The 26,300-nt window shown below is 41.3% G+C and overlaps 2 protein-coding genes across 4 annotated transcripts in view; both read right to left on the bottom strand.

The window, feature by feature from the left end:
- Positions 1–9,149, bottom strand: part of glg1a (golgi glycoprotein 1a) — a 32,356-nt gene extending 23,207 nt beyond the window's left edge. For 2 of the 3 annotated variants that reach the window (XM_047595664.1, XM_047595663.1), the window contains exon 1: positions 8,760–9,149. In XM_047595664.1, coding sequence (XP_047451620.1) covers positions 8,760–9,083 — 324 coding nt within the window. In that variant the 5' untranslated portion in view covers positions 9,084–9,149. The remainder of the gene's footprint in view (positions 1–8,759) is intronic. The other variant, XM_047595665.1, reaches the window with a different exon arrangement.
- A 2,802-nt stretch (positions 9,150–11,951) lies between these two features.
- On the bottom strand, positions 11,952–25,418 carry rfwd3 (ring finger and WD repeat domain 3). The gene is made up of 13 exons (XM_047597186.1): positions 25,224–25,418; positions 22,330–22,630; positions 21,879–22,141; positions 21,698–21,753; positions 21,121–21,318; positions 20,937–21,028; positions 20,458–20,572; positions 17,851–18,094; positions 17,444–17,594; positions 17,182–17,358; positions 16,591–16,805; positions 14,617–14,831; positions 11,952–13,985 (listed from the first exon to the last, which is right to left on the bottom strand). Exons 2-13 carry the CDS (start codon positions 22,620–22,622, stop codon positions 13,842–13,844), a joined length of 2,163 nt encoding a protein of 720 aa, XP_047453142.1. The 5' UTR covers positions 22,623–22,630; positions 25,224–25,418; the 3' UTR covers positions 11,952–13,841.
- Between the last annotated feature and the right edge of the window lie 882 nt (positions 25,419–26,300).

Raw genomic sequence — 26,300 nt, 5'->3', positions numbered from 1 at the left:
AGGCGTCTCATTTGAGGACGAGGTGCAGTTTTGGCTCAGTGGTCCTCAGAATGACACACTTTCATGGGTGACCTCCTGACTCGGGACACAGCCTCTCGGGCAGATGAGACCACAGAGATATTTTCCTGCTGCGTTGTGTTAACCTGAGCTGAACTGTTGGACTTCCTGCCTCAACGAGCAACTCGGAGTCTACAGTTCAACAGCCTCCCCTCCCCTTCAACCGTAGAAGAACAAAAATCAACGATGCCCATCTGCCTGACTGTTCAGCACACGGCAGACACAGCACGGACGACCAACAGGCTGCGTGTGTGTGTGTGTGTGTGTGTGTGTGTGTGTGTGTGTGTGTGTGTGTGTGTGTGTGTGTGTGTGTGTGTGTGAGAACGTCTGCATCTGTGTTTGTGTTTTACACATAAGTGCAACAATGCAAATACTGAAATGTGGGATGGGGGTGTGGATCTCACCCTGACCGTACTGAGAAACAGCATTCAGATGACTTGGTTCGAAACAGTGAATGAATGAGTAAATGGGCCAAGAAAACTGACCCAGAACAGCTGACACACCCAACACCAGAAGAGCAAAACAAGTTTCTATCTTATGTCAAAATTTAGAAATGTAGTACACAAAGTTAAATTAAGTTAAATGGTAGAAGAGTTAGGATTAGCTGGCAGGCTCGGATATCTGGAAGAACTACAAACCATGGTACCACGCTCTTTTCTTTCATTTTTTTTGCTAAGCTCATTAGCCGAGTCAGTGATCTCTCTCTCTCTCTCTCAAAGACGCACTCTAAAAGCTGCACACAGGGGTCCAGCTACACAGTGTGTCTTGTGAGCATGTAGCCAGCTCTGTCCAGGGATCTGCATGTCTCAGAAAGCCCAAAATCTCTCACATATTTGTGAATTGGACAAAAGTGTGGTAATAGCAGTTTGTGAGTCAACAGAAAATAAATGTTGAGGCTCACCAAGTCTGAATTACTGTGTTAATCATAATTATGAACTGTTTGTGCGAAGGTCCAAGCTGCTGACCAGCTGTTAGAGCCTTAACCTTGCAAGACAGACACACCCAATCACATAGCTGAAATTTCCAGGCATGGTTTTGTTTATCGCCGTGCCAGCTCCAACTAACTGAATGGGAAAAATCAGTTAAAGCTTCCAACTCATTTAATAGCTGCAGCTAATTTAAACTTCATCAGCTCTTCTCCTTTTGTCTTGGGAAAACTAGAGTGAGGCCGAGCTATAATTGGAAATGGGTGAGAGGAAGTGATGGCGAGAGAAAATGACACATTAAGCGAGAGATAGGAGTGGAGGAGAATCCAGAGGGAAGTCGCCATTTCCAATGCTCGGAGTCATGACGCAGAGAACACAGCAGCTGGGTGTACGGGTCTATATGCGTGGGCTTCGTGTTTATCGTCCTTTTAAAAGAAGAAAATGCTTTCTAAAGCTCCCAGCAAAAAGCAACACGATGAATCAAATGCCTACACATAGGAAATCAGTGGGCATTAAAATATCTGGACCAGCTGACAAGGCCTTTAAGCTGACGAAACCCAAGGATCCCTCTGTCGATGGTCTTCAGATTACAGATGGTTTTTGTGCAACACTTCGACATTTTAAAATACAAAGATAGAGATAAGCTTTCTAAATTTAATGTGCAGCTAGTTTTATTTACATTTAAGGGTACGATTCAAGCAACTCAAAACGCAGGCGTGCACTGATGGTGCTGTAAGTACTGATCCTTTTCATGATACATTCATCTGATCGTTACTTTCTTTAACTACTGACAACGTCTTTAAACCAGAAAACGTTGAAAGATGATTCTCATTTTCCAAGGTCCTAGTTGACGCCTTGTTTAGACTGACCAACAAAACTCAAACATTTAACTGGAGCTCGAACAGCACATTGACATGCAATTAGATGATCATTTGATACTTCAGAAACAAGAGCAGGTCCTGCAAATATTGACATGAAGGCAACAAAGGACGGACAAAAGCAACAAATGACACACTGCAGTGAACATCACGCTAGATAGAATGTCTCCAGTGGGCAGTGTACACTGGCTTTTTAATCGTGGAGACACGACTTTAGTAACCAGAAACTGTTAAACCACTTACTGTGCATTCAGACCAGATAGAAGCACTCTTAAAATGTCAACTGTTTCCGTTTCTCCACACAAAAAGTGGGATTTTTTCCCTCTACCAAAGCAGTTGGGCTGAGCAGAGTTTGGGTCAGGTGTGTGGCAGATGTGTTTTCTGCTTCATGCAAAAAGTGAAAAGAGGGCGAGATGCTGACATTTAAAATCCAGCGGAAGGTGTAACGGAGATCTTCAAAACAGTAAACACTGAACACATACAGCTCATTCTTAATAAGAGTGGCTTTTAGTATGTTATTTCCGGTTCATGTTTCCTTTGGGGGCGGTTTGTTATTCCATTCAATTTTGCCTTTGTTGTCCTTCAAAATGACTGTTGTTACACTTTAAAATGTCGCATATGTCAGAACGACAGTACGATTTAAAGCTAAACAGGTTTATTTCATTTCTGCTGGATGGGTATTGCAAATATTTTACTGCTGGTTCATAATGTAAGTTAGTGGAGTCTGACAGCTTGAGGTCACATTCACCTTTAATAAAATCTAAAAACAAAACTAAATAAAGCAAAATACCAGCTTTGATTGCATGGCTGGTGTTGTGTCCAGCGCATGTGTGGTTCTGGACACATCACACAGGTAGTTTGAACACACAACTGTGGCAAGATAAACTCAAATAGTAATAGATGTGTAGGAAAGGATTAGTTCAAGGATATTGTCTGTGCACTCATTGAAGGGGAACATTAACACGTTGATACTGTAACTGCCGCGATATCAAATAAAGGGAAAGTTACTCAAAAACAAACAGAAAGGAGCAACACTGGTACACTTTGCACAACACTGTCAGCATTGTCGGTGTGTCCATTCATGCCTTGCAATTAAAAGAAAAACACTTAACAACTTCATAAATCAGCTTTATTTGCCAAACAGGTTCACTCATTAAAACAAAGAAATAACTTCCTGCTCAATAACTGTTCTGAACTTAACGTTGGCTTCATGACCGTTCTAATCTTCCCTTCTGCAAGTGTTCTATCAGAGGGAAATATCAAAACGCACGTACGAGTACTTAATATCAGCAGTGAACATCAAAGCTCCGACTGAGACCGTAGTATGTCGACACAGCTCTTATCATGAGCTTGATTTCGTATCCTGTGACATTAATGTGACCTATACAGCCAACGGGCCACGGCACAAAAGTTCTCCTTTTCTGCAACACTTAGACTTTTTAAAATATAAAGAAGAAACTTAACCCACGACACAAGACTATTCAAGCAGTTGACTTTAATCATGCAGCTCAAAATACAAGTGGTGCTGTAAGTACTGATCCTTTTCATGATACATTCATCTGATCATTACTTTCTTTAACTACTGACAACGTCTTTAAACCGGAAAACGTTGAAAGATGATTCTCATTTTCCAAGGTCCTAATTGACGCCTTGTTTAGACTGACCAACAAAACTCAAACAACACATTTACATGCAATTAGAAGATAATTTGATGCTTCAGAGACAAGAGCAGGCAAATATTGACGTGAAGACAACAAAGGACGGACAAAAGCAACAAATAAAACACACACAGTGGACATCAGCACGCTAGATAGAATGTCTCCAGATCATTGCTGACGGCCTCGACAGAGCTGGAACTTGACAGTGTTGCATAAGTGTCAGGTGTTACAGTGAGCAACATACACTGTCTCTTTAATTATACTGACTAGAGACAGAACATAAGCGACCAGAAGCTGTTAAACCGCTTACGCTGCATTCATTTCAGCTAGATGTACTCTTAAAATTTGTACTTTTCTCTGCTCTTGGTCAGGTTTGTATCAGGTATTGGAGCAATACAGGAAAAAATATAGTCATTAACATCTGTATTTTCAGTACAGTTCTCCAAAAGGATGTTTTCAGATCCTCTAACGGCAGATATCAAAGAAAACAACACACAAGTGCTCTCTTAATGTTTATCTTTTACAACTCCAAAGTTCAGAAGGTTGGTGTGCTGATATTTATTCCCTGTGTTGTTCAAAGAAGCTTTATATGATGATGATAATAAACAAAAAAAATGGTGTCCTGTAGCGTTAATGCGTTGATAACTGTATAACTGGGTACAACTGGTAGGACCAAACAGAAGCAGACAGCAGGGGCCCATGCAGCTGACAGGTCAGAGTAGAGACTTCAATCTCCGAAGTCTCCTCCCTCTGGACTCCAAGGCTCTGCACCACGTACACAAAACCACAGCCACCAGCAGGACGGTCAGAGGGCAGAATCGAGACACACAAAAATGTGTTGAATCTAAAAGCAGCTCTTAATCTCACCCTCAAGCCAGAGAACAGCAGCAGAGGGCCAGCTGACACAAAAGATGGTTGGTACAGCAGCTACCGACTACCTATCCTTTAATCAATAACCTTATGTCTTATGTACACAACGTCAAGCTAGTATGTTGATACAAGAAGTATCGTATCAACCTTGGAAGAGTTGTGCAGTGCTCTGTACCAATGCCTCACTGCAAGGAAGGGTTTTGGGTTTGAAGCTGCTGTCCTTTCCGAGTTTGCATGGTGTCCCTGCGCCTAACTGAGTTTTCTCTGGTGTGTTTATTACTGATATGTGACGCGTACAGTACAGGGGATACACTCTCACCTAATGAATAATAGGATTGGCTACCCACTAGATACCAATCCTATAGTCTATAGCATACACGATAATTAACGAATGGGTCATTTGTAAATGTATCAATAGCCTGCGTCTTAAAAAGTGTCACTAACGGCCGGATACGTTAGAACTGCCTTTGTTAGTTCCTTTATACTGTTCTTTCAAAACATGCTTTGTAATAGCACAGTTAGATTTTTATTTAACAGGTCATGACACATTAGATTTTATAAATTCAAGTGTGGCAACCACTTCCTAGTACATAAATTATTCTTGTGTCTAAGAGAGAACTCAGCCCAGTCAGGCAAACTTAAACTTTACTATCCCATAAAAAACAGGACCGAGAGGTCCTAGTGGAGTTTAACAGAGTGAGGAAAAACGCAAGCTCAACTAATTAACCAGTGAATGATTGCAGAAAAAAAATGGGCATTAAGATTCCAAAGATGTCAAGGCACACTGCTATGTTAAGCTTGGAAAAAACAAACGACTTACAGAACCGAAATATCTGATATCAAATCGTTTGCATGCTCATACCAGTCCTGAACTTCAGAGTCATTTTTACGTGGTATTAAAAAAAGATCCTGATGAGAATCAGCAAGCAGTCTGGTGGAGATGACACTGAGATACTGACTAACAAAAGGACAGTACAAGAACAAGGAAAGTTTTAACAACCGAGTATTTCACTTAAACATAAGAGTTTAGTGAAGGAAATCTTTTTATCCATGTAAGTAACATATAGAAGCACATTAATATGTGACATCCAACGATTTGTCAAAGGACTAAGTTGATTTTTATTCATATTATTGTGTTGATTAACCAGGTAACCTTCATTTTTTTGGTCCAGCTTATTATCCAGCTTATTATTATTACATAAATGTCATTTTGTTTATGTATTGAGTATATTTTCTATATAATGTCAGAAAAAAAACAAGCCATTACAGATGTTAGATTTGAGGGGTTAGTAAAAGTAAAATCCTCTCATTTCAGATATTACAAATAGACATTGTTTGGATTTTCTGCTGAGCAGCTGGATGAATGGCTTAAATAATTCCCACATTTTTAAAATTGATGCAGATTAATACTCTGTTATTCAACTCATGTCAGCTCTAATTATCTTCCTCACGTCACGCGTTAAATGTGAAGAAGCTGAACAGAGGCAATCACAATAGTAAAAAAATAAATAAAACCTGCAATAATGGAGACTGCATGAGTGATTCACTGACTGTTGCGTTCTTTATACTGTCCGCCTTTTATAATACCTCTCTTTTAGCCTTTTCCTCAGCAGTTCATTGTCCCACATTCTATAAACGGGACAGAGCATTTCATGATGACTTCTACCACCAGAGAGGACGTTGTCTTGTGATTGTGAGTAAGCAGATAATGGGCAGCTGTAAGCTCCTGTTATAGCAAACAGAGAGTTCTCAGTCTGCTGTATTTCTGCTGCTGACAGGCAGATAATGAGCTTAAAAAAAGGGGGGAATGAGCTCTGTAGCCGTGCAGTCCACCACCAGAGCTTGAGGCTGGTCTCTCAAGGAGCTCTTGAATGAGCCTAAAGGTCACAAAAGCAGCATGGTGAACCAAGAAATCACCACCTAGTCTGCGAAAGATATGGGAGTGTGAGAAGAAACTACTCCCTGCTAATGGTGAAAAAACGAAAACGGTTACCATGTCTCCCTAATCATGTGATCATATTGTGCAAGTGTACATGTGATGCACCAATCCTGCTGCCTCCAACCTGCCATTATCTTTAACTTCAATTCCCTTAAGGATGACTAGCTGGGATCAAACACAGAGGTTGCAGCATCTCCAGTGTAACGAATGATTGTTCTTCCATATTATACCACGGTAAACATTTTTATCTCTAACGTATCAATCCATTAAAGAAAGTAGTGGCAGATTTTGTTGATAATCAAAATAACAGGTCCAGGTCCGGGTCACGATTGATTGGCAAGAGTTTTATCTCAGCCATATGTCACTCTTTTGTCAGAATACTGTTCACTTTAAACTGAATGACACACAGACTGCCTTATAAAACATTAAAGGGGAAATGAAATGTACATTTATTGGTCCTTGTACAGCAAACTATATCAGAAATAACACCTTTGCTGAAGTCAAATATTACAAAGTTGCTAAAATAAAACATACAAGAAGTATAATTTGTGTAATTTCCACCTGGCTTGCCTGTCAGAGAGTCACCATTTTGAAGTAACATAATCAAATATATCACACCGTTGGTTGGATCCTTCTAAATGCCATTGGAAATGGACGAGGATGAAATAGAAAGAGATCTGGAGTTCGGTATAAATCCTATTGGATATGCTTCTGAACCGATACAGCGTGGAAACAGTGCTACCACTGAAGAAGTGGTGAAACCGGTGGTTTTGAGAGGAGAGGGTGTCGGCAACACTACCTGGTGTCAGTGTGGCTACTGTTCACCAATGCCACTGTTTCAGAGTCCATCTGCTGGACCATTTCATCCGCAGTCTGTCCTGTATCACCACAGTGGGTACTTTCCACATTACATGCTAGGAGGTGGAAGCTGTGGAAGTGGCAATGATTTCACTGAAAAATGTCCGAGCAGAAAAACTGCAACGCCCTGTTTGTATCAGGTAAGCCAAGCGAGCTGTAACCGCATGTTAAAATGCAACAGAAAATAAGCACATGCCACGTGGCATTGGACAAGACAGTGATATGTATCCTTCACCTCCATCTTTCTCAAGCTCTGTCTTCTCTCTCCCACTGTCTGTGCTATCAGCCCATCACCAAGACAAGTAGTAGTAGTAGTAACATTTGTCGAGAGTGGAGCTCCGTCTATAAAATGGTTTACGTGACTGAATGGTCCATTTCTCCACATTTAAACACCCACATTACAGGCATATTTCTCCAGAAATTTTAATTATGGGGTGTGTGTATATATATATGTATATGTATGTGTTTGTGTGTGTGGGTGTGTTTTTGATGTATATATTGCAGTGCTGCCTAAACATGCCAAGACAGCTACGCCAAAAATCAAAGGGTTGTCATCCTGGTGCTCAGCCAGGCTCAAGTGGAGGCCACTTACTACCTTTACTACGGCAAAATGGATTTAAACACTCCTATATCACTACGAGACGGATGTTAAACCAGGGAATAGCACACCTCACTAGAGCTTACTGCGGTCTAAAAATAAAATGCAACGTTGTTGGTAATTGCCAGTGGTACACAAAATGATAGATGAAAAGGATTTTAAAATGATAATAATATTAGCGAAAATAATTAAGGTAATGTTATTTGTGCTAACACCTTGCTGAAGCTACATTAGTTAGCGGTATAACGGTCACGGTTACCGTTTCGTTAGCAGCCTTGACGTAGACTATCCAGGATTAAAAAGTTATCTGGTTACTGGTTTGGCTAAAACAGTGTTGAACTGTGGCTCCAAACTAGAACGTCAAAACGATGGTAGATAATGTTGCATTTAGCCGCTAGCGCTTTGAGTTGAAACGGCTCCGAACAACACCATTAAACTAAGTTCCTAGTTTATGGAGTTCTAGCTCACTATCAGATCGTAACAATGAAGTGAACAAAACACAGACTTCATCGATAATAACCATGTCTGCTACTTAATTCGGCCAGCACTTTATAAACGAAAGACGGTTTATTTCAGATGTCGTCTAATTGTCTTTTTTTTTTTTTTTACAGAGCAATGGTTAGTTCTTCTTGAATGTGCGACGTTAAAGACAACATTTATTAGGGGGACACGTTTCAAAAACTTGCAAGTCGTAAAGAAGGTAAGTGTCGTTCGTGGCATTGCGTCCTGCCGAACTGAAGAGTGCCTCCTGACGACTTCGAACACATTTTCAGTTCATTTATGCAGAGGGTGTCATGCTAAAGATTATTTCACAAGTTATAAATTACTGCATTTCTGGCCGACATACGACGTGACGTTCTCTCAATACGTTGGCTAGCAGCTGGCTAACTAAGGAAGCTAACGCTAACTGGTACGTTCAGCAGGCACACCCTGCATCTCTCCCTGCAATCACAGGACTCCCTCCCGCAAATTTACCTCTTTCTTGTCTTGAAGACATTCCAGGACCGCCAGGTTGTTGCTCCATGAATGTTTGGGGCAAAGCCGGGTCAGGTCCTCCCTGCACACCGCCTCCTCAGCCAACTTCCAGCCGGTAGAGCGCCTCCGAGACACCGAGGCCCCGGCGCCTTGGTTCCTCTCAACTGCTCCGGGATTCACGGGGACCGGACCCCCGCCTAGATTCTGTAAGTTTACACCACTGGGGACCGATTTGATGGCATTGTTGTCTGCTGCAACTGGATGCACAAACGACAAGATGCACATCAAAAGCAGGAGCAGAGGAACACGTATACAGTCCGCCATCTTCACAGAGCCAGTCAGTCTGCTGTTGCGTTCAGGAGCTGTCGGATATATGGGAACTACGAGTAAAGTTGCAGACGGATTCCTCTCCCCCTCTAGGGTGGCAGTGGCTAGCTCATAAATAAATAAGTACCTGCGAGTTCGTGCTCTGAGTCATCCAGTCAGCCACAACGGGAAGTCTTTTCCTACCTTACTTATAATTTTAGTGGGAGACAAAAGGTTTTAAACAATATTTGCCATGTGCAAACGAATGTAACTGGTACCCAGGGATCCGCTGTAATGTAAATAAAATGATCCACCAAATGACAGTCAACCAATGACTTTGGATTGCAGCTTTAGTCACTATTTTAAGATGAGTAAAAACACATAGGCAGGGTTGGGGTGCCGTTTAAAACCGTTTCAATTGACATGACAGATGATTTTCTTTTTCCTACACATGCAAACACTTCTTTGAGAAACACAAATATCCTATTCTGCAAAATGTTGTCACTTGTTAAAAGACACCAGAGCTAAATATTGTCTGAATTACTCGTTAAATCAAAGCAATTTATACCAAAGACCAAGGCTGACAGTGTGTATTTTTCCATTACTGAATACAGAAAGGCAGTTCACTGAAGGTCTGATTCACAAACATACAGTCACTGTTCAATTGTACATACATTGCAGTAGAACTGAAACAATCGGATTGATCTATCACATATATGTCTGCACACTCTTTGATGGTTAATTGATTGCATATCCAGTTTGGGTTGAAAAAAAGGTTATTTTGTCATCTCTTGTTTTTTTTTAGCTGTTTATTATGGAATTTCTGTTAAGATGCAGTTATTTCCTATGGCAGCTGGTCATTGTAGGGCTTAGCAAACATTACTAAAACAGGAGGAAAGTCTGTATTTCTATGAGGAGCAGGACAATTCATACTTAGCTGTGCTAGGTCGGAGCAGTTGTGGTTATTATCTTTGACACAAGGAAACAAACTATATGTTAGTTTGAATCTGCACATCTTACCAATAAAAGACTCACCTAGATCTACATTCATTTTCTAACCCATTAAAGAAAAAAAATGCACCAATGAAATTAGCCCGGACAAGAATCATGGTACCCCTAGAAAAGATTGAAAATAACTTGACCATATGGACATGATAAACTAAGGTGTGTCCTAGGTCAAGGTACATGAGAGTTAGATCGCGCCACGTGTCGCCGTTTGAGCCAATGGAAGACACCTAAGGAAGACTCCACTGTTGGGGTGGAATTTTGCCTATATGCATATTGACAAGCCACAAAGCTTCTGGGAGCATGTCCTTTGGGCAGATAAGACAAAATTAGAGCTTTTTGGCAAGTCACATCAGCTCTGTGTCCTAAGACGCAAAAATGTAGCACACAAAGAAAAGAACACTGTGCTGTGCTGCATCTGACATTGAATCAATGAGGGGTTCAGTGCAATCTCCCAGGAGTAAAATGTGCTGCCCAGTGTCAGAAAACCTGAACTCAGTCATACGTCATAAGTCATCCAACCGGATAATGACCCAAAACAAACAGCTAAAAAACCTGAAGAATGTCTGAGAACAAAACACGAGACTATTCTGAAGTGGCCTTCCAAGAGCCCCGATTTAAATCCTATTGAACAACTGTGGATAGAGCTGAAACATGCAGTCTTTAAACCCGAGTCAGGTAGAGCAGTTTGCTCATGAGGAGTGGACCAAAATACCTGTCAGTAGGTCCAGAAGTCTCATTGAGAGCTACAGAAATTTTGATGATTGCCTCAAAAGTTTGTGAAATAAAATATTAAGTTAGGAGTACCGTCAATTCTGCCCAGGCCAGTTTCATTAGTTTGATTTTAAAATGATTCTGTTGAACCACAATTCAAAACCAATGTCTGAGTTTCATTAGTTCATCTTCAGTTATTATTTATTTATTATTATTTATTCATTACTTTTCTCTGTTTCAAGTTATTTCACTATCTTGGGTTTTTCCTTCCTTAACATAAGGGCACCAACAATTTTGTCCACGTGTATATGATTATGACATTTAACTCTTAAGATGGTTTTCACCAATAAACATATCCATTAAAATGAAAAATCTGTGCAATCTATACATTATGCTGCGCTATCAAAACTTTGGAAACATTTCATGCAGCACTTTTTTTTCTTTTACTATGCAGTGTGTGATAGGTGAACAATATTATTTTATGTTAAGCTGGACGTTTTAACAGTTAAGCCCAATCAACTACTGTAGTGACCCATATTAGGCCAAGAACCGGTCAGCTAAGCATAGAGGGAACATGAGTCATTATTTTAAGATATTGAGTTCAATGGAAAGACATGCAGAAGTGGGATGAAGGATGGGAGGGAGGGAGGGAGATGATGAGTGTGGAGGTTTGTCTTGTCAGGCTCGTCCAGCCTCCTTGGCACGAGTGGCCAGAGTGAAGGAGACTCGGAGTGGGGGGTTCCATGTCAGGGAGTGGCTGGCCAAGAAAATGATGGACTCCAGACAGGGCCTAAAAAGAAGAGGGGGAAAAGCAAAGGAGAGAAAAGAGGATGAAGTAGGGTAGGTGTAGGAAGATGAAGGGATAAGGTGGTGGCGGGTGCAAGAGGGAGGATGAAGGGATGAGAAGTTGTGGAACCCTATCTGTCTATTTTCTTTCCTTTTCTTTCTGATTTAACTGGCAACAGTTTGAGTTTTATTTTCCACAAGTCTCATTCCTTTGCAAAATGTCTAAAAATGTGTTCACCTTGCCATTATTGCACAAGTTTTGAGGTATTATAATATCTGTACGAGACTGTTTGTAGGGGTTTTATTCATCCTTATCGTCAAGAGATCACATGAGCAGATTTCAAATTGAAAGCAAATTGAAAAAACAGTCCATACTGGCAATTTAAGATAAAAATAACACAATTTTTATTCATTCTGAAGTCATACATAAAAGAGTGGTAGCAAATATACATATATACAACTTCCTTTACAAAGAAACACAGGACAGTAAAACCGATACCATCAGATTACTTTGGCACTTGATGTTTAGTGGGATCAAACTGAAATAAAACCTGGAATGAGGGGATTGTAAGAGTTTGAGGGACGTGAATACAGAAATGCATAAAAGGGAAGTGGTAGGACAGATTGAATGAAGAGGGGTGTCTGCTCTCGTTCAGCACACAGCTACTCCTTGGTTTAACTTGGAAATCCAAGCATACCGAGCTGAATGAATGTAATTTAATAAGCTGAAGGAACGAGCATTTCATGTTTTTGTCTGCGGGCTAAAAAGTGGCAGCCAGTTGCACTGTTTCTGGTCAAAACAGCAAAACTTTGTGATCTCAGCTGAGCTTCATGTGGCGAATCCCTTTTTCTCTTCAGTCGAGTGTTGGACTTATTTTATTCATGATTTGTAAACACAGAGCTGATGCCTGAAGCCACTTTGTGCTAGCTCTGTGTTCAGAGCTGTACGAATCATGAATAGTTTACAGTACAACCAAGCGTTTTCCAATCCGTCCTACCAGCTTTAGATGACACTGAATATTAGGCCGCCTTTATTCAAAGGTAAAAGCTGGGTCGTATTTTGTGGTCATTTCCAAACTTGCACTTTTAGGTGGACTCACGTACCATCGGACATCCCAGACTTTGGTTACATAGCTGCACAAATGCACTGCACTATCATGATAGTGATCATAATATGAAGCATGACCTGAGTAAAAACAGTGATAGATTATTCTTGCACAAAGAAAGGTTGATCCATAGGAGCCATGTTGCAAAGATAAAGACGATTTTTACTGATTCCTTGCCCGGAGGGAAGGAATCTAAAGTGTGATATGATTTGGCAGCAGCAGTGTATGACATACACCGGCTGCGAGTAAACCAGTGGTAATGGTTCCTTTAATAATTTACTGTTGTTGACTTATACACATGTCTGGCCCTTTTTTGTACTGGTCTTGAAACTCCCATCCCAGGGAGCCAAAACATTTTCAGTCATTTCTGTACAACGCACTCTCATGTAATCTATCACAGTGAACAACAGAACTGAAAACAACCAGACAGATTGTCATTTACAGTCCTAATAACAGAAGGATTCATTGAGAAGGCAACTGGCAGATGGAATGATGGCGAAAGCCCAGACTGGATGCCAACTGTGATAAGTCTACCAATTCATTTCCATTCAGTACAGAAATGAATGAGGACAAATGGCTGCATGGGCCGCACACGTCTAAACCTGAACAGGCTGAAAATGGTAAGAAAAAAAGTCTAAATATGGGATTTGTAGCAAAGAGCTACAGAAATGTTGGTGTCAGTCATTTATGTGCAGGGCTGACACAGCAGACGCTTTCATTAGACTCAAAAGAAGAGAAAAAACACCTTCTGTTGACAATACTTCAACCACTTGCCCAGCTGAGATGACTGAGCCTCTGCAGGGACTAACCAAGTGACAAGTGTTATGCATTATTAATCTGACCTTTTCCCGCATGTATACACAATCCTGAATGGAAGTACATCCAAGTGCCCCACAGCTGACTCAGGCTTCATGCTGTTACACAGTAACATGGATGTTTGGTTGAAAGAGCTGAGAAAAAGAAACTACAAAGGGATGAATCTGAAAGGTTTCCTCCAGACATTTGTCTGTGTAAACATACAGATAAAAGTTTAGCAGCATTTAGTTTTCACACACACACACACGCACGCACACACTGCGTTCTCTCCTCTGGCACTGCGGTGTGCTTTTTTGTTCCCTGGTCTCTGGAGGACACCAGAGGTCCACATTCATCTAGTCGTCCTCACTCACTCCCACTTGTACAGCTTCAGCATCTTCTCGGTGAGAGAGGCCAGGAAGTGCTCGCCATTCACCGAGAAGGGACTGATGTCCAGCACCGGGAGGTCGGCCGGAAGCTTCTGCAGAAGAGAGCCACTGCTTGCATCCCACACCTGAGGAGCAGGAGGAGGAGGAGGAGGAGGAGGAGGAGGAAGACAGACAAGGAGACGGATACATGAGAAAGATTAATATTTCTAGGCAACTGTGGGCTCTCTCAATTATATATTAATGTCAGAATGAAAAAGATAAATATCAAATGTATTTTAGTGCATTAAAAGAACAAACTAGTAACCACACACAGATCAGGCATAACATTATAACAACCTTCCTAATAAGGGAGTTGTTCCTTGCCACCGTCGCCCTCAGGCTTACTCTGGAGGTTTCAGGTTGGTTTTTTTTAAAGCGTCATGACACAATTTGTATTGTTATTAACGCTATATAAATAAAATTGAACTGAACTGAATTAATATTATGTAGGTCTCTCTTGTACCTCATCAGAGAACAGACAGGGCCTTCTCAGGGTGTCCTGTGGTGCTCATGTTTTTTGAGTTGTTCCTAAACCATTTCTGTGTGTGTGTGAGGCTGACATGTCTAAGTAACATCTACATGACTGACTGTAAGGTCCAAAATGTTCCGAGCAGAACAACTGTCAGAAGACGATCAATATTATTTACTTCTCCTGCCTGTGGTCATAATGTTGTGGCCAATTGCTGTATCCTATCCACGCACACACAAAGAACTGACCATGGTGGAGTTGGACGCCTCATCGCCAGCACAGACCAGCGTCCCGCCTCCCTCTGGGCTCCTGAAGACAGCATTCTTGGTGAGCAGTTTGCAGGATGAGCCGGCGCTGAACGTCTGCACCGGTGAGCAGGAGCAGCTGGGTATCTGACTGGAGTCCTGCTGGGGGGTTCGGTTCAGAGCCATCAGGACACAGCGCAGGAATGGGTTGGAGCGTCCTGTGCCAGAGACAACATGAACATCTACAGTTAAATACCGTTCTGCTTTCAAACAGCACTGACGGAGGGAGTCCTGATTCAGGGTTTAAATGAAACAGCACCTCAGGCTGGATCATCATTGGTTGATGTGGACATAAAATAAAAATAATTTCAAGGTGCACACCCAAAATGGATCAATAGTACAATTCTTGTGATGGGTTTTAAAAATGCTAGGGGAGTGATGAGGTCTTTTCTTTCACATTTCAGTCACTACTTTCCAGGAGCAGGTAACAAATAATTCCAGATAAAATAATGAATCAATTGGTAACCTAGTAATAATACATAACACTTTCCATTTAATAGCTAAAGGAAGGAAAGGAATTATTCATCTGTACACAACAGCACAACTTGACATTGACAACAGGTTGTTAAAACTGTGTAGGAAGGAAGAAGGGCCTGCACACTTGGCGGCATGCCACTTCCCCCGTTACTTCCGGTCTGTCTGACAAGCATCCAATAAAGGCGCAAAAGGCCAAGTGTTAGAATGATGTGTGCACAAAACTTCATGTTATTCAGTGGCACATTTGAGACGTTAGCAACATCTGCTCCACTTTCAGGAAGCTGTTTATGAATCAGGATTTTTTCCTGCTGCAGCAAAGTACAACTAGTTCATTCTTCATAAGTGATCAGGCCATCGCTTTAGTTTGTAAAATCCAACTGTATTACCTGTTTAACAAATAGAGGTTTATAAATAGTGTGCGTCTACCAAACTGCTGATCTGGTTCTTTTTTTATTATATAAACTTTTAGTGACAGCGGTGGGAGTGATGCTGTACAAATGGGTACTAGTAATCAGACAGCTGCTGGAGTCATTCTGTAGCTGCATTGTGAGACACAGGGCTTTGACAATTAAAGCATCCATGCTTAAGGGCAGCGTTTTGAAAAGAAGCTTATAATAGGCACAGTTTTGTCAAGTATTAATAATTGATCATTAACCAACGTAGAAAAAAAGCCTTTGTTCCAAGGCTGCATTTATTTCTGTACTGCACATAGGTTTATTCTATCTATGAAATACTGTAATATGTACATTTTAGGGATAGAAAAAAAAAGTTGGCCCATGGTTCAACATGTACCTCGTTTTGTTTTTTAGGCCATGTTTGGATTACTGCACAGTGAGAAAACTGTTCCCAGTAAAGTAGCAATATGCCAGTTTCAATACTTAAGCTGGGCATCTTCAGAAAAGATGTTCTAGCTGGGACTTTTCATGGTGGTCAATTTCATAAAGTGGCAAAAGCCCATGTCTCCAGGTACCAAAACTGCTACAGATCATTTTCAATGAACACCCCCATCGCCCTTGTTGTGTTTCTGTCCATGGACGTCTATGTTATGTATGATGGAAGGAATCAGCGAGGGACTGTTGCTTCTCTGATTGCTAGTGTTACCTGGTCTGCTATTGTACTTCCAGACAGTGATGTGGCTGCCTGATGGGGCCACAGATGAGCATCTCTCCACTTGTGTAGACAACACATGCTAACCAAAGCTTTCAGGAAGTCCTTTTTTGTTTTAAGTTTTCTTTTTCTCAACATTATACTCAGCATAGACACTTGACCGCTTCCATCCCACTGGTTGTCGTGTTGACAAACTGTGGGGAATTCTGACCCTTGTACCCTCAGGTAAAGCTGTTTTTCTCTTTCCGTAATCAAAATGTTACAGATGTAAACTTAGCGTCATGATTTATCTCTGGGCAGGTGAGTCTATTCATTGCAGAGTTGGGGTCTTACCAGGCCTGTATGTGACCAGACAGTGTCTGCTCTCCGTCTCCACCTGGATGTCGGTGCAGCCGGCGGTCTCCAGGGGCAGGAGGTGAGGTCTGTAGGTGGTCTCGTTCACTTGCTCCCAGAAACACCCACCTTCCAGAGAGCCGGCAATCAGCCCGCCACACGGGAATGAGCTGGACGCTGCCCGTGGAACATAGCACAGAGACGCCACCGGACACCTGGTGCCATCACGTTACAGTAAGTTAGGAGCATTGGAGAAACACAGTTCATCATTAGTGTTCTGGTGGATCAATGTTCACCATACTGCTCTCTGAAGGACCACATCCACATTTCAAAAATAGATCAATTCTTAACCCTCCTATTATCCTCAAATATTAACAACACATTTTACCCTCAAGAAAATGATTTACATAAACGTGTTGACCAACCAGTGTCAGGCACTTTGTTTATTTGTTGACTACATAGGTAACCCCTTGCTACCAGTGAGTTGATCTACTGTTATTTTTGAATGATGAACATTGATTGAAAGAAAAAGATAACAGGAGGGTTAAATGAGGATGAAAGCACAATGCAGACTTCTTGTTTGGTGTGTACCTGGAGCGGAGTGGCTGCAGCTCCTGCACGTGTGTGCTGGTGTCTCTGGTGTCATAGATGAGCACCGAGCCGTTGCTCAGACCGGCGTAGATGTAGTTACTGTTATCCAAACACCAGCAGCAGCTCCACACGGGTTTACCAGCGTTATACGTCTGAACTACTGTGTTGGTCAGAAGACTGAAACACACATACACACCTACTGTGATCAAAGAGACACAAGAACAGCCTGTGTGAAGCTGGAGATGTCACCATGTGTGCATACCTGGTCAGTTTTATGGTGCTGTCCAGGGCGGCAGACAGCAGCAGGCTGTCGTTCTGTCTGTTGAAGGACAGGCCTCTGATCTGTTTACTGTGGATGGGAACGTACTGACTGGCCTTCATGTTCACTACACTCACCTTCTTCACCCCACAACCTGAACGGAGGAGAGGAAGTGAAAGAAGGAAATACAACTTTTAGTTTCAGCTTTTCCAAGTGCTTCAGAGACTAGCCGTTACAAAAGAAAACCAAAAACGCTGACATGACATCAAACTAATGGAACACATTGAGAGCATGTACTGAAAATGAACCCTCTCTGAAGTTGTTAATATGTGTTCTGGCTCAAAGAGGAGTACAAATACGTGCACTTGGGTCAAAAGGAGGACATGGAAGGGAGGGGAAGAGCATCTCACCAGGCACCAGTGTGGAGTGAGGGGAAGGCTGGGAGGCTAGCAGGCAGCTCAGAGGTTCGCAGTAGGATAAAACCCTGCAGCCTCCGCCCTGAGACACCAGCACCGCCTTAGAGAAGCTGTACTGAGCCGTCCTGGAGCCGTCGGCCCTCTGAGACAGACTGACGTGAAGGGCAGAAGACGAGGACGAGGATGATGTAGAGGGAACTGAGCTCCTACCTGCCTGGGCCATCAGGGCCCTCAGCTCCTGCACAGGGAAGGAGGAGGAGAGATTTCAGATAGGAGCCCGATAATCTCTGCACGTTAAACAAACATCCGGTCCACTGCACATCCTCAGCTACACAAGGTGTAAAACATACCAGCTTATATCATTTGATAAGATTGCCCTCAGACGGAACAATGAATGGAAAAGCTACTTGACAGAATGGTTGTTCAGTATCTTGCAAATTCATTTCATCTTCAAAAATATTCTGAGGTTTTAGAATTAAGGTTTGAATTAAGATGTGACGAGTCGATAATAATTCTACACTCCTTTAATACATGTTAATCACCACAATAAGCTCTAAGATTACTTTTACATTTAGAAATATTCCAATTTAGAATTCTGTTTCAGTAAACCAAGTAAATAACTCAATGAATTAACAGAGTTGCTAAATATGCAAATAGTTTGTGATTGAAACAAATCCAGTCAAACAATTTGGACACAGTGTTCACCGAAGTGTTACCGAAGATGAAAAATATTCTGTCAACGATACAGGACTAGACTGTTATTTGATATGATGAGATGTTATTATAGGACATTAAACATTGATCTCTTTGTAGGGATCAATGTCCTTCACCATGTGAGTCTCTGTCATTGGTTGGATAACTGATCTACACGACCTATAAAAAGTATTCACCCCCCTCTGATGTTTTCTCCTTTCATTGCTTTTATAAATGAAATCATGACCAACATCATTTGGCTTTTTAGACAAAAAAAACAAACAAAAAAAACTCCTTAATGTCAAACTGAAAACAGATTTTTACAAAGTAATGTCAATTAATGAAAACTAATAACGTAAAATACGTGACTGCATAAATATTCACCCCCTTGTTGGAAAATATATCTTCTCCCAAGATGGAGCTCTCTTGTAGACAGACTCAGATTGTCCTCCAGGATTTGGTAATATGATGCTGCATTCACTTTCCCCTATACCTTAACAAGCCTTCCAGGGCCTGCTGCTGAGAAGTATCCCCACAGCATGATGCTGCCGCCACCATGCTTTACGGTGGGGATGGTGTGTTTATGGTGGTGTGCAGTGTTTGGTTTTCGCCAAACATACATTCTAGTCTGATGGCCAAAAAGCTAAATTTTTGTCTCATCAGACCAAAGAACCTTCTTCCAGTTGACCGTGGAGTCTCCCACATGCTTTTGGGCGAACTTGAGTCGGGCTTTGATATGAGTCTTTTTCAACATTGGCTTTTTTTTTTTGCCACTCCCTCATTCAGCTTTGACTATTTATACAGCCTCCATCACGGTACATCAGCTCAAGTCAGATAGGTCCCATATAAGTACTTAAAAAAGCTGTCGTCTTGCACTACATCAAGTTATTGCCCTCTGCTGCCCTCTGCTGACCTTTTCCCCACACAGAGTACAGCAGAGTGTATAATGGAATAAATTCAAATAAGTAAATAAATGTGGTTCCTGGAATGAATCCGTCTTGTTCATAGGCCCAAATACAAAGTAATACAGTATACCATTCTAACTGTAAGCCTTTTGTTCGTAAACCCGTAATGGTTTAACCTTACTGTTTGTACATGAATTACCATAACAATACTTTAATTTAACTTTAATTATATAAGATAATCCTTTATTTCTCTCACTGTGAAATGCACTGGCAGATGAGTTATCTCAGGAATATGTGTTCAACCATTGCACTTATTCTGAAAACTTTCACTTCAATCTGAAGTTATAGAAAATAAATGCAGCCACAGAATAAGGTTTTGTATTTTTGAGCTACTTCAAGCTCTGCAGCCTCTTTTATGTTAAGGATATATGATCTCATAAGTTAGCAAGGACAGCACATAAGGCTTATTTATATCTTGTTATTGATTACTGTCTTGTCTAAAGTCGACATATAAAATAGCTGCCAATACTATGCCAAAAAATGTTGTTAGTTGCAGTTTCAATGTAATAATTAAAAGTTGACAAAAATGATTGCTCAGCTGCTACAGCTGCTGGGGGAGGGTGGGTTACCTGTTCACATTAATGCAGTAAGAGCGGGGTAGTTTTGAGTGACAAGTGGGTGGCCTTTACAAGTTGTTAGCCATCTGCCTATATGGCACCCAGAGTCTGACAATGTCAAGCCATAGCCCATGCCCTGAAGATTCCTTAAAAACTACACCACAGATGTAGCTGGCAACACAAATGTCAAATATGAACTCATCAGATCCAAGTCTGAGATGTTGCCCTGGACTCATTGTGTTATCTTGGTCTATATGGATTGAGGCGAGTGGTTGTGGCCATAATATGGATTAGTACAGTAGTTATTTTAGACTATCTGACCATTGAATGAAGGTGGGTCCAAGTGTTTGACAGTGAGGGTATACTTCACAGTTTGCCACCAATACCTGCAGCTCTTGCTGTGCTTGTCCATACTGGTTGGTGACAACTTGCAGTTTAAGTTTGTACTGAGCCGACTCCAATTCAGCCTTCCTCCTCAGAGACTGCTCCTGCTCCAGAGACCTACACACAAACACATGTTAAATGCTCTTGTTTAGTTAGATGAAATGCAATCAGTTATTCTCAACAGGATAAATATAAAGAAATGTATGTACTTCTTGTAGCCTGACAGCAGTGTGTGTGTATTCAAAAAACAGTGGAGTCAGAACCTTTCACTATTCAATAAACCTACTGATGCAAGATATTCATAGTTGGAGGAGGGTAACAGAAAAAAAATCTGTCCATTAAGAAATTTTGACCGACTAGAATTTAATAGTCTTCTTGCTACAGAGTCCACTCATTGACACTAGATCCACGGTACTGAAATGAAACGGTCATTAGCTTATATTTGGTGTGTTGGCAGTGAAGCAGAGAGGAAGTCACTCACTTCTTTAAGTTCTCTTGCTCAGAGTTGTCCAGGGCTCTCAGCTTTGGAGCGTACAAAAGCACAATGTCCGAACGCTTTGCTTTCTTGTTGCACTAAAACCACGAGGAAAGGCACATATATTTACATCATCATCTACCACATGGGATTCATATCATCTCTGCTGAGTTGCATTGGCTTTGCTGACCTGTGGACATTTTGCAGCTTGGCCCTGAGCTTTGAGCCAGCGCTGGATGCAGGTGTGGCCGAAGAGGTGTCCACAGCGCAGAGCAGACAGTCTGTGTTCACCCGCCGTCGTCCATGCCTCAAAGCAGATAGTACAGGTGTCGCCTTCGTTCTCCTCACTGTGGGACAACTGGCCTGAAGCTGGGGCTGCTGGGGCCACCTAGTGGAGATGATGACAGTTCAATTATTCTAAAGGAACTATATTACTATTCCTTCTAAAAGCATTTGGCAATGGGGAAAAAATCTAAACTATGGTGCCCTGGTGCAGACATGCAGAGAAATCATTTTCATCCATTCATCCAGCTTGAAGTCTGGATCCATCTGTCTGATTTTAGAGTGTTGTATAGTGTTGACATATTCCTTTACACAGCTGACAAGTATTCAGCTATTTATCTTTTCATTTTAAAGGTTTTGCTGGAGTTATTTTTTTGTCTTGGATGAAGATGTACTTTTAGCGGCCCATGATCAAAATACGATATTAAATGAGAGTACTGAGAATTCACTGATACTTGACTTCGATAGGTTGATCAAAAGATTACCTGGAAGTTCTTGTTTTGAGCTTCTGTCCTCTCACCATCGGAAGCTAAACTGGAGTCTGAACAGAGAAATAAATAAAAAGAATGAAAATGAAATACAAAGACAATTATTGTGTGTTTTAAGTTCAGAGGCCTACAGAAACTAACCAGGAATTAGGACATAATGAATTTTGCTCAGACTCACTTGCTGTGCTCGCTACTTGAGACTGGGTGAGTTGGTTGGGTGTGCTGAGGTTGGGACCAGCAGGCAGGACAGGGTCAATGGGCTCCACAGCTGCAGGTGTCCCGTCTTCACCACCCTCTGCCTCATCCTCAGACTCACTGGCCTCTGTGGTGCTGCCGGACTCTGGCTGTGCCACGCTGGCAGCGGGTGCTCGGAGCAGGAAGTCTGGGAATCCTCTGGAGGGTGCTGCGGTCTGGCTGGGGTAGTGCACCCTGAGGCCTTGTCTGCAGCACAAACACCGGTTTTAAGACAGTGTTTTGCAGAGGTGCATAGAAAAACTTACAATCAAATCATGCTTAAGATAAGAGGGCCAGGTTAGACTGCTATTTAAAATAGTGTTTCACTTCTCTAGACAGCAGCCATGCATCCAAATAATGCATAACCCAAGCCTTCTCTGAGTAATTCTGGGTACCTGAGTCTCCTGCGTATGGGAGCCCCCTGAGCAGCAGAGGGCGCAGTTGCAACCTGACCCACCACTCTTTGACTAAACGCCCAGGTAGCAGGAAGCCTGGGAGGTGCCCGAGCCGCTCCTGCGTTGTCGTCATCATCTTCATCTTCGTCCACTTCGGTGCTGCTCCCGGAGTCTGAGATAACATGTGGTACATTGGCATCCTCAGGCTGACCTGCAGCAGCGGCACCTGCAGCTTCCGGCTGTCTAATGCCTCTTCCCAGCTCCACGGGAATATCTACCTCCATGGCCTCCATCCGCACGGCTGATAAAGGACAAAACAAACACATCTTCAATTGTCAGACTCTCTTCTGACAAAGAATCACATCACCAAAGCTACAAGCTAGACTCCTTCTTCTGTATATATATATATATATATATATATATATATATATATATATTAAAACAACTAATGTTGTTACATTTCTGAGGAGGTGCAGGTCAGCTACAGAGAAAGGGGCGCGCAGGATCTGTATAGATGTGTCTGCATCACGTTAAAGCTGAAGCATAAGTTGCGGGTCAGCATAATCATGCCAATCCTGTGTTATCCTGAGGACATCTCTCCACTGCCTACTGCAGGGGTTGGTAACCTGCCGCACTGAAGCCACATGTGGCTGTTTTATCCCTCTGCTGTAGCTCCCTGTGGCTTTGGGATAGAAATACTGAGTATTTACTTAAAAGTGTTTTTATTTTAGTTTAGTTTTTTCGAAAAAGCTCCAAACTTTCATTGTCCAAACATACACGAAGACGAAGACATTTCTGAAGTGTCTGAAGAAAACAGAACATTTAAGATTCATTTGCTTTCACTGCTGACGAGACTGGTTTATCAGTATGCTTAATGTATAAAGAGAAATTAGCAAACAACGAAAAGTCAAATGGCGTAAGACATCTCCAGAATAAACACACAGCCTTTGCTCAAAAATATCCACATTGATGAGAGAAAAAAAAGGCCATTTCAGAACTGATGCAGAAGGTTGATGTGAGCAAAAATCATTCAATCAAGAAGTGGATCAAGTTTGCAAATTCAATTACATATGCTGGTTTTGTGGCCGCTCAGGAAATAATGAGGCGCAAGAAGCCGTTCACTGATGGAGAACATATAAAATGATAATTCGTTAAGATTTTAGAACATCTATTCACACACTACGAAGACGGTCAAAGACAAAACCATAAAAATGGCAGAAGACATGAACAGGCAGCAAATTAAAGACACTTACACAGGAAGAAATGACTGAGTTGATACCACTAAAAGGCCAAACGGGCAGTGAGGATATCTGTGTGGCTGTCTTGGGTTTTTAAGAAGGAATAAACACCACCCACGACTGTTGGTGGCTACTGATGGGGCACAGAGTGATGACAGGAGAAATCGCTGGCAGAAAGCTGTTGACTTTTCATTGCATCCTGCACCATCGGAGCTGAAATGTTTTTGTTGCATGCACAAATGTGATTTTGTTTTTTCTTTCCGTTTTACGTTGATCTCATAAAGGCACACTATAGTTAGTATACGGCATACAAAATGTTATATGCAGTGTTATCTGCATGTCATCTTATTTATGTGAATAAATATACAATAAATTAATAAATTAGTCTCATAAGAGATTTGTCTTCCCTATCCTTTCTCCTCCCACTCCACTATTCTCCATTATAGTAATTATTATCACTACAATTATTAATTGCTATGTATATGTCTGTTTTGTTTTTTGTTATTTCTTTATTTATTTATTATTTTCTTTTTAAAAATTATTAATGGAAGCGTAATTTTACTTTCCTTATTATAATATAATATGTAATAATTATTACTTAATTATGATCATACTCTATTACTATTTAATTGTTGTGTAACGATGTAATTTTATTATTATATTCACAATTCGCTGGCAAACATGTAATTACCAAATGTAACACGATGAAAGGTCTCACACACACACAAATACACATTGCTCCTACTACTTTGTTCATATCTGTATTGTTTGTATTGTATTATAAAAAAAAATAAAAAAAAATGGACGACTGTCAAAACAAACAAACAAATAAAGCAAAGAAAAAAAATGTCAAATGGGGGTTGCGGTTCCAGTGTTGTTTTTGTTCTTTTGTGAGAAAATTAAAGTTGCCGACCCCTGGTTTACTGCTACAGCCAGAGGAGAGCTGAGGCTGGTGGACACTCATTAAGCCAAACTCGGCTCCAAGAAACTGCACAAAGATAAAAGTTACATCACCAGAAAACTGAGCTACCCAGCCACATGGATTACGTTAATTACCAGGGTGACAAGTCGGCCTGAAAATGTGCGAGTTAAACGAGCCTGGACGGTGTGCTCTCCATCAAATTTACTTTCATAACTCATCCAGTTACAGATGTTACATTCGGGAACTTCAGTTGCGTTGCCCGAGTCCAGGTGATGCCTTTCTCGGGTAAGCAAACAACCACAGTCCGGGGTCTTGGGGCCTCCAAGCATAAAAACAAAAAATCAAGAGCAGTTGCAAATGAAATTTCAATCAGCTCTATGGTCTTATCATGAAAGAGACATTACAGAACAAACGGGAAATATATTCATATATTCATATGGATTTTTGCTCTCAGTTGCATCTCCTGGTAACGACGGACGCTTGAGCTAAACTAGTTAGCATTCGAGAGGCTATGAGACTACCGACGCCAAATTAATGTCTCGAACTACTACTTACATTGCGATGGTCGATAGGCATAAAACTACTTCGGATGTTATACGATACTGTTGTAGAGAAAACCATACGCAGACGAGAAGAATCAGCCTGTTTGGCTCGCTGTAGCGGCTAACGCTGACTTGGCTGAGCTATGCTCCGCGTAGTTAGCAGCAGCAGCGCATTAAGGAGCAAACACCTACCTGCTAAGGTTTAACAGCCTCCAATCCCGCTGAAAAAGATCACACAGTGCGACAACATGACAGCGGTGCAAATAAACACAGCAAATGGGTCCGTCTGTAGGGGCTTTACAGGTTATTTCCAAATCACACAGGGTTTAAGTCAGAACCGCGGTCAGGGCTCGAATCTCCCGGCGCCAGTCCGCTCTGCCCGCCCCATCCTGCTGACACGTCACTGCCCGAGATCCTTTATAGCAAAGATGAATCCTCTTCAGTGGTGTTTAAGGTTTCCAACAGCGCTAGCATCATTCCACACGATCATTTCCACACACTTGAACGTCGAAAGAAGGCAAAGAAGCAAGCTTACAATGCTTGCGTGGGCGTATACTTGTTACTGACCACTTGATTTGTGAATTACTGTCATGTTTATGTTTAAGCTGTTTTATACGGAAGTATACATCTCGACTTTTTCTCGAAGTGCGTAATGGAAAAAAATTACCTCTCATTTTTTTTTTGTCATGGGTTACCCTAATATTCTCCCATAGTTTATATATACCACACTATTTATGCAACATGCACTTACTGCGTATTGCACCTCTGGTTAGATGTTTAACTGCTTTTCGTTGCTCTGGGACATCAGTTAAACTGTGTGATGTGTGTTGTGTGCGCGTCATGACTTGGGGAGATGATTCATATTTTGGAACAAGCTGTTAAGGATCTCCCTCTTTCAGAGGAAGCACACAATTTAGTACGATTTTATTTATAAAAAAACAAAACAAACAAACAAACAAAAAAAAAAACGTAACTCCAACTTTGAATGTACCAGAATTGGTAAATTAATCAAATAATCTCAAACATATATTTAATGTTTAAAGTGCAATAAATGGACTAAAATATGATTTGAATATGTCATTGCAATTGAAATCACACAAACTCAACTTAATCCTAAATCACCAAATGTGCCAGTGAAAAATCATTCTGTGACGGCTACAACTAAAACTATAACGCTTAAAAAATGTTAACATTGTTTAAAGTTTAAGAGGAAACTTACAATGTGTAATGTTAATTTTTTTTAAGTGGTGAAAAAAATCCGTACTGTCC

Source organism: Mugil cephalus, chromosome 10 (genome assembly GCF_022458985.1).
Source record: "Mugil cephalus isolate CIBA_MC_2020 chromosome 10, CIBA_Mcephalus_1.1, whole genome shotgun sequence".
NCBI classification, from domain to species: domain Eukaryota; kingdom Metazoa; phylum Chordata; class Actinopteri; order Mugiliformes; family Mugilidae; genus Mugil; species Mugil cephalus.
This window is presented reverse-complemented; position numbering and strand designations above follow the sequence as displayed.

Bases quoted from the DNA above. Each gene is read 5' to 3' on its own strand.
- rfwd3 (XM_047597186.1), bottom strand. From the start codon at position 22,622: ATGGAGGCCATGGAGGTAGATATTCCCGTGGAGCTGGGAAGAGGCATT. The intron at 21,319-21,697 runs GTAATCTTTTGA...CATCTCCACTAG, and splicing joins CTCAAAACAAGAACTTCCAG to GTGGCCCCAGCAGCCCCAGC. The intron at 18,095-20,457 runs GTATTGGTGGCA...TTCCCTGTGCAG, and splicing joins AAGCACAGCAAGAGCTGCAG to GAGCTGAGGGCCCTGATGGC.